The sequence below is a fragment of the Henckelia pumila genome, chromosome 4, assembly GCF_033568475.1.
Source record: "Henckelia pumila isolate YLH828 chromosome 4, ASM3356847v2, whole genome shotgun sequence".
Classification (NCBI taxonomy): domain Eukaryota; kingdom Viridiplantae; phylum Streptophyta; class Magnoliopsida; order Lamiales; family Gesneriaceae; genus Henckelia; species Henckelia pumila.
Genome location: NC_133123.1, coordinates 753,412 through 761,483, shown reverse-complemented (window position 1 = coordinate 761,483; position 8,072 = coordinate 753,412). Strand labels below are relative to the sequence as shown.

General features: G+C 35.5%; 1 protein-coding gene across 5 annotated transcripts; it reads right to left on the bottom strand.

The window, feature by feature from the left end:
- Nucleotides 1-1,189: 1,189 nt before the first annotated feature.
- Nucleotides 1,190-7,623, bottom strand: LOC140863547 (uncharacterized). 5 transcript variants are annotated; one of them, XR_012143953.1, is made up of 10 exons: nt 7,396-7,621; nt 7,213-7,304; nt 7,071-7,137; nt 6,448-6,478; nt 6,218-6,358; nt 5,549-5,602; nt 5,415-5,473; nt 3,012-3,765; nt 2,377-2,407; nt 1,190-2,287 (listed from the first exon to the last, which is right to left on the bottom strand). XR_012143953.1 is itself a non-coding variant. In XM_073267051.1 (8 exons), the coding sequence occupies exons 1-8, from the start codon at nt 7,573-7,575 to the stop codon at nt 1,453-1,455; spliced, it is 627 nt and encodes a 208-aa protein (XP_073123152.1). In that variant the 5' UTR covers nt 7,576-7,621; the 3' UTR covers nt 1,190-1,452. The 5 variants fall into 5 exon arrangements, 3 of the variants coding, with proteins under 3 accessions (XP_073123152.1, XP_073123154.1, XP_073123153.1); XR_012143952.1 differs by having other exon boundaries at nt 5,577-5,602; nt 7,396-7,620; XM_073267051.1 differs by lacking the exons at nt 2,377-2,407; nt 3,012-3,765 and having other exon boundaries at nt 1,190-1,483; nt 5,577-5,602.
- Between the last annotated feature and the right edge of the window lie 449 nt (nt 7,624-8,072).

Sequence of the window (8,072 nt, the reverse complement as noted above, 5' to 3'; positions counted from 1 at the left end):
CAAGGCAGTGACGTGTGGAGACTTTGTATTTGTATTTGACTTGGCATCTACGGGACGGGACCCCCCCTCCAGAAACCACATATGACGTCACAACGCACATCATGTTTGGCTAATTCTACAACATACAAATCAACGCATAATTCTGAATAGTTCAAGATAATATATTTGCATCGATGTTTCAGACAGATCTCAACTAAATGAAGATGTAATACTTATTATGATATTTTCATTAAAACCCGAGAAAAATGTGTGCTGACATACATAACTAGTGAAGAAGGAAGGATCGGAGATGCTGATTATGCATGAGTAGTCAAATTGAATTGTTATAGCTAACGAAGAAGATCCAAAAGCATACCACCCATCACCTACTAGATCTGTCCCCACTGCTTTATATCTTCTTCAATTATCCAACGTTTTTCCACACAAGAAAAGTCTATATACCAACCCAATTCCTTCAAGAAAATAATACAATAACCTTCAAACCCTAAATCGAATAAATCAACCAAAAAAAACAGCCTCTTAGAACCCGAATAATCAAAATTCTCTGTCATCCTATGTTCCCACAGAGTGCAAAAATGCTGCCTCTAAATGAAAACGGTTCACAAGAGACGGTGTTACTAGAAGTCCTTGATGAAGCCAAGACACTTGGCACCTCTGTTCTGCATCAAAGAGACAATATTGTCACGAGCCACTCACTCCGCCCACCCCATGCAATCACAAAGAAGCACTACAGAGGCGTGAGGCTGCGGCCGTGGGGGAAATTCGCAGCGGAGATTCGGGACTCAAAGCGACAAGGTGCGAGGATGTGGCTTGGATCATTTGAAACAGCAGAACAAGCTGCATTGGCTTATGATAGAGCAGCTTTCAGAATGCGAGGTCCCAAGGCAATGCTTAATTTCCCTGCTGAAATGGTGGCTGCTTCGTCGATTCAAAGGAATATTCAACAGAATTCTAGTACGGTCAAATCAGAAGATGGCTCTGTTGTGTGATGCAAATTGTGGGCTTGAGAGAATTTTAACGGGAGCTTGAAGTACAAGATATCAAATTCTTACGATACAGTTTTAAATCTTGGATGTATTGTGTGTGAGTAAATGGTTGCTTTGGTTCAAATTTGTGCATGATGATGTTTCTCTCCATGCTGGGGTCAATAGTGATGTAGTTTTGCGTGCATGAATAAGTGTTAATAAAATAACTAAATGTACTAGCCTTATATAAAATGAGCTCACCAAAATTTAGGAACAGTACAGTTCTAGATCAAGTTTATCACATCTCTACTAATAAACAAGCTACGTATTGTTTTTCAAGAAATAAGAAACATCAGCTGAAAACAGAAAACCCTCGGGATTCTCATGTTATCATTTCAAGCAGGTATCTGTCTCCCTTTAGTACATACAACTTGATCCATTTGTGATCAATTGTGCAACATTAGAGTATGATGGTATTATTGGTATTTTACAATGTTTCGATTGCACAATTCGGATTCCTGAAATGATTTAAAAATATATGACATAAGTTGGCCTTTTCCATTCAAATACACCATCTGCACTGAAAGAAGTTATTACTTTTCATTTTAATTTGCCCAAAAATATTTTCTAGACCTTAAATCTAAATTCAAAAGTTTTAGTGAATTTTCACTTAATATAATTATGGCTTAGAAGATAACATTCAATGAAGCAATACCCATCAATAGAGTTCTTTGAAAACAATGATCAGACAATGCTGTGGATTCAAACCAAAGACAGATGCTCCAAAATCAACTTTTTCAAAATTATTAAACAAAACATAAATGATATGAAGATCAGTGCCAAGTTAATTACAACCACAGTGGTGGATAAGAGAGACTTATGTTGCCAATCCCAGCTAATTTGGAACTTAAGTTTGTCAATGAACATGAGATTAATGGTTCAGAGTGACTCTATAATAACTTCCAATTCGGTTCTTGGATAAGCATGAATTGAAAATTAAATGCAAATTTGTATTCTTAAACATCTAGAGTTCAGGTAATTGATAGACAAAAAAATGAACTTAAAACTAAAGAGACATACTAGCCCACGGAAGATTTGTAATTGACACGCCAAAATAAAGAGATGTGGGCTGAGAGGACCATGACACAATCACAAACCAAGACCAATGAAAAGGATAGCACCTTTAACCGCATCCATCTTATAAGCTTTCTGAAACTTCTCAACCAATGAAGCATAAAATGGTTTTGCTGCGTCAGGAGGCATTGCCACTTGAAAATCGGGTTTGTTGCCTTTTAATACCCCATATAGAGTAAACTGACTCACTGCATAAAATAAACACTTTATAATAACTAACACAACATGGCTCATTAGTCGAACACAAAAGGTGACCACGTAGAGACCGGCAACTTACCCAGCAGAACTTCATAATTTCTTTGCACAACCTGTCAATGAACATAAATTGAAAAAGATTAGCATCTATAATAATCTTAGAAGCTTGAGTGTTCTTCATTCGCCCAGATTTCATTAGGAGAAATAATAACAGGTAGCTTATGTACCACTAAGATTGTGCATGATGAAGGAATGAATCTGGTTATCTTGAAACTGAAGGGTGAAATAACATCATTACTTGTTTCTTCTTCTTCTTCTTTTTTTAATTCAAAGTTAGAAAAGTAAATAACAATAAAAAAGATATATAAATTACCAATTTCCTCATCATAAGTTCAAGGAGAAAAGAAGTTTAGACTGTGGTCATTGAAGAAAACTTTGAAGGATCCCCTTTTGTATTTGAAATCCTCAATTTGTGATTCTGAATTTGGAAAAAGCTACAAATTTTACTGGAAAAAAAGAAAATAGTTTGTATGATATTATGTTGAAACTTCAGTAATTTTCGACTGGTTAAAATGAGGAATTTCTAGCGCATAAAAAATCCCTTAATTCAAACGCAAGTTTGCATTTTTTTTAATCAGCGTCCTTTATAGAAGTAAACTAGTGAATTTTCTAGAGCACAAAAAACATGAAAAAAAATATACTTGATAAAGGAATTACATTTTGGTCCCAACTTTTGCCAGTCTTTTCATTTGGAAACAAGCTCCATCGAACTAAGGATGCAACAGATAACCATCATGCACGCTTTTCTTGATGCCTTCTTTGTTGGTGCCAAACAAATAACCAAAATTAAACTCATGGTTATCATTTTATGTAATTGCATTTTTCTCAGTACTTTTCCGTTTTATAGATATCATGTGGAATAAATATGATACGAAGAAGATGGAAGGTTGGTTTCAATATGAACAAATATGATGGTACATTTGAAGTTGAATATTTGGCTTCACCGAAAATATTAATATCTTCAAAGCCGAAATTTTAATAGTTAGATATTGATCTATACTATATATAAAGAATCTAAAATGCATTTGGACTCGTCAACAAAATGTAGGTTTTCTATTCCACCATTCAATAGTAGTGATTAAATAAAATTTAGCGTGAATGGTGCGCACGCGTGACAACATACACTAAATAGTTTCCAAGAAGCTGCAAATATAACGGAGGAATAGTCTCTGTTTGTGGAAGATTCCCTCTTAGTTTTTCTTGGCCAAAATGTATCTTTCCACGGTTCAAAATGTGTTCAAACACGTGAAATTTGGGGTCTCCATTTTTTCTTCCAACACACGCTTGAAAAAGGGCCAAGGCAGTGACGTGTGGAGACTTTGTATTTGTATTTGACTTGGCATCTACGGGACGGGACCCCCCCTCCAGAAACCACATATGACGTCACAACGGACATCATGTTTGGCTAATTCTACAACATACAAATCAACGCATAATTCTGAATAGTTCAAGATAATATAATTGCATCGATGTTTCAGACAGATCTCAATTAAATTAAGATGTAATACTTATTATGATATTTTCATTAAAACCCGAGAAAAATGTGTGCTGACATACATAACTAGTGAAGAAGGAAGGATCGGAGATGCTGATTATGCATGAGTAGTCAAATTGAATTGTTATAGCTAACGAAGAAGATCCAAAAGCATACCACCCATCACCTACTAGATCTGTCCCCACTGCTTTATATCTTCTTCAATTATCCAACGTTTTTCCACACAAGAAAAGTCTATATACCAACCCAATTCAGAAAATAATACAATAACCTTCAAACCCTAAATCCAATAAATCAACCAAAAAAACAGCCTCTTAGAACCCGAATAATCAAAATTCTCTGTCATCCTATGTTCCCACAGAGTGCAAAAATGCTGCCTCTAAATGAAAACGATTCACAAGAGACGGTGTTACTAGAAGTCCTTGATGAAGCCAAGACACTTGGCACCTCTGTTCTGCATCAAAGAGACAATATTGTCACGTGCCACTCACTCCGCCCACCCCATGCAATCACAAAGAAGCACTACAGAGGCGTTAGGCTGCGGCCGTGGGGGAAATTCGCAGCGGAGATTCGGGACTCAAAGCGACAAGGTGCGAGGATGTGGCTTGGAACATTTGAAACAGCAGAACAAGCTGCATTGGCTTATGATAGAGCAGCTTTCAGAATGCGAGGTCCCAAGGCAATGCTTAATTTCCCTGCTGAAATGGTGGCTGCTTCGTCGATTCAAAGGAATATTCAACAGAATTCTAGTACGGTCAAATCAGAAGATGGCTCTGTTGTGTGATGCAAATTGTGGGCTTGAGAGAATTTTAACGGGAGCTTGAAGTACAAGATATCAAATTCTTACGATACATTTCGTTCGCAATAAGATCAGTAACTGGGATGAAGTTTTAAATCTTGGATGTATTGTGTGTGAGTAAATGGTTGCTTTGGTTCAAATTTGTGCATGATGATGTTTCTCTCCATGCTGGGGTCAACAGTGATGTAGTTTTGCGTCCATGAATAAGTGTTAATAAAATAACTAAATGTACTAGCCTTATACAAAATGAGCTCACCAAAATTTAGGAACAGTGCAAGTCTAGATCAAGTTTATCATATCTATACTAATAAACAAGCTACGTATTGTTTTTCAAGAAATAAGAAACATCAGCTGAAAACAGAAATCCCTCGGGATTCTCATGTTATCATTTCAAGCAGGTATCTGTCTCCCTTTAGTACATACAACTTGATCCATTTGTGATCAATTGCGCACATTAGAGTAAGTTGGTATTATTGGTATTTACAATGTTGTATGATCCATTTGTGATCAATTGCGCAACATTAGAGTAAGTTGGTATTATTGGTATTTACAATGTTTCGATTGCACAATTCGGATTCCTGAAATGATTTAAAAATATATGACATAAGTTGGCATTTGCCATTCAAAAGCAGACATCCTAGGCATCAATTATGATATTCAAATATAAGCATATAAATCTTCATTGACATTTCAGGTACATGTAAAAGTAACAACTATATCCTTTTAAAGCCAACTCAAGTTACAACATTGTCTAGTGAGCACTCACTTGGATGATTGTGCCGAGTCCAGCTGCATTGTCACCGGGCCATCATTGACTAAATTCACCTTCACATATGTGAAAACAAAGTAAAATTGAGGGCACATGGTCCAAAAAATCATGTAATAAGAAACAAAAAATACCTCAAAATCCCAAGTGATGGATTCTTACCTTCATCATTGCTCCGAATACACCATCTGCACGGAAAGAAGTTATTACTTTCCATTTTAATTTGCCCAAATATTTTCTAGACCTTAAATCTAAATTCAAAAGTTTTAGTGAATTTTTACTTAATATAATTATGGATCAGAAGATAGATAACACTCAATGAAGCAATAGCCATCGATAGAGTTCTTTGAAACCAATGATCAGACAATGCTGTGGATTCAAAACCAAAGACAGATGTTCCAAAATCAACTTTTTCAAAATTATGAAACAAAACATAAATGATATTAAGATCAGTGCCAAGTTAATTACAACCACAGTGCAGTGGATAAGAGAGACTTGTGTTGTCAATCCCAAGTAATTTGGAACTTAAGTTTGTCAATGAACATGAGATTAATGGTCCAGAGTGACTCTATAACAACTTCCAATTAGGTTCTTGGATAAGCATGAATTGAAAATAAAATTCAAATTTGTATTCTTAAACATCTAGAGTTCTTCAAGTAATTGATAGACGGAAAGAATGAACTTAAAACTAAAGAGACATACTAGCCCACGGAAGATTTGTAATTGACACGCCAGTATAAAGAGATGTGGGCTGAGAGGACCATGACACAATCACAAACCAAGACCAATGAAAAGGATAGCACCTTTAACCGCATCCATCTTATAAGCTTTCTGAAACTTCTCAACCAATGAAGCATAAAATGGTTTTGCTGCGTCAGGAGGCATTGCCACATGAAAATCAGGTTTGTTGCCTTTTAATACCCCATATAGAGTAAACTGACTCACTGCATAAAATAAACACTTTATAATAACTAACACAACATTGCCCATTAGTCGAACACAAAAGGTGACCACGTAGAGACCGACAACTTACCCAGCAGAACTTCATAATTTCTTTGCACTACCTGTCAATGATCATAAATTGAAAAAAATTAGCATCTATAATAATCTTAGAAGCAAGAGTGTTCTTCATTCACCCAGATTTCATTAGGAGAAAATAATAACAGCTAGCTTATTTACCACTACCATTGTGCATGATGAAGGAATGAATCTGGTTATCTTCAAACTGAAGGGTGAAATAACATCATTACTTGTTTCTTTTTATTCAAAGTTAGAAAAGTAAATAACAATAAAAAAGATATATAAATTACCAATTTCCTCATCATAAGTTCAGGGATAAAATAAGTTTAGACTCTGGTCTTCGAAGAAAACTTTGAAGGATCGACTTTTGTATTTGAAATCCTCAATTTGTGATTCTGAATTTGGAAAAAGCTACAAATTTTACTGGAAAAAAAAAGAAAATAGTTTATATGATATTATGTTGAAACTTCAGTAATTTTCGACTGGTTAAAATGAGGAATTTCTAGCGCATAAAAAATCCCTTAATTCAAACGCAAGTTTGCATGTTTTTTAATCAGCATCCTTTATAGAAGTAAACTAGTGAATTTTCTAGAGCACAAAAAACATGAAAAAAAATATACTTGATAAAGGAATTACATTTTGGTCCCAACTTTTGCCAGTCTTTTCATTTGGAAACAATCTCATATTCAGCACTTTGCGACATCTGCAAATCAACGAAAGAAAAACAATCAAATCCAATGCAATCAAAGTACAAATCACCAATTAAATCAACACACACATGTAATCGGCGTCGGACTCAACGTCGGTCCCATGAAGCCCAACGAGGACCAGAAGACCTGGACCAATTTCCGACACCGTGCGCCCCTCCACCTGCAAAACCATTATCTTAAGCCGGAAGTAATGGCGGTAAAGTGACAACAACTGCAGTAAAATGTACGCAATTGATATATTTTCAGTAGACCTCAACACTGGCAGAGGCAACACGCTGAACCACGGCCCGCATTGATTTGATTTTTCGCTTCCGAGCTCCCGGGCTGACGCGATTCCGGCGTACAGTGGAGGCGTGGAGTTTGGTGCGGCGTAAAAATATATTATTCCGGCATTCAAATGGTACAAGCCCGATATCGTTTGATGAAAACATGATGATTGAGTTTATTATTATTATTTATGGACACTCTGCAATGTAAAGGCAAGAAAAAGTTGGGCCAGACTGCTAGCCTACCTACATAAGTCTGCTACGGCCCATGAATTATGCAACTGGAAAGATATAATTCAATTATTTACATTTTTATTTTGAATAAATTTACTTTTTTATTTGGAAACAAATTGTTTTTTTTAATATGTTGCTAATTTGTGATTCTGGCCCCCTGTGTTATTAGATTTCAGATTTACTTGTCTTTGTCTTTGATTTTTTTTTTTGCTCCAGTTTTAATCATTTCTCTAACCTAACGCAGACATTGAACTAATTCAATGTTAATGTGACTAATGTCATATCAACATCCCTAATAAAAAATAAAATTTTATATAAAATTTGATTATAAAAATAAACTTATTGGGAAAGATTCTCCCACGAATCTTTAGCTGTGAGACATGTCAACTTTGCCAATTTATACGATAACAAGTATGAAAACTTACTTT

Coding starts and splice junctions, on each gene's coding strand:
- LOC140863547 (XM_073267052.1), bottom strand. CDS start 7,575: ATGTTTTCATCAAACGATATCGGGCTTGTACCATTTGAATGCCGGAAT. Junction 6,479..7,070: donor GCAAAAGTTGGGACCAAAAT/GTAATTCCTTTA, acceptor GATCATTGACAG/GTAGTGCAAAGAAATTATGA. Junction 5,603..6,217: donor TAAGATGGATGCGGTTAAAG/GTGCTATCCTTT, acceptor CTTTCCGTGCAG/ATGGTGTATTCGGAGCAATG.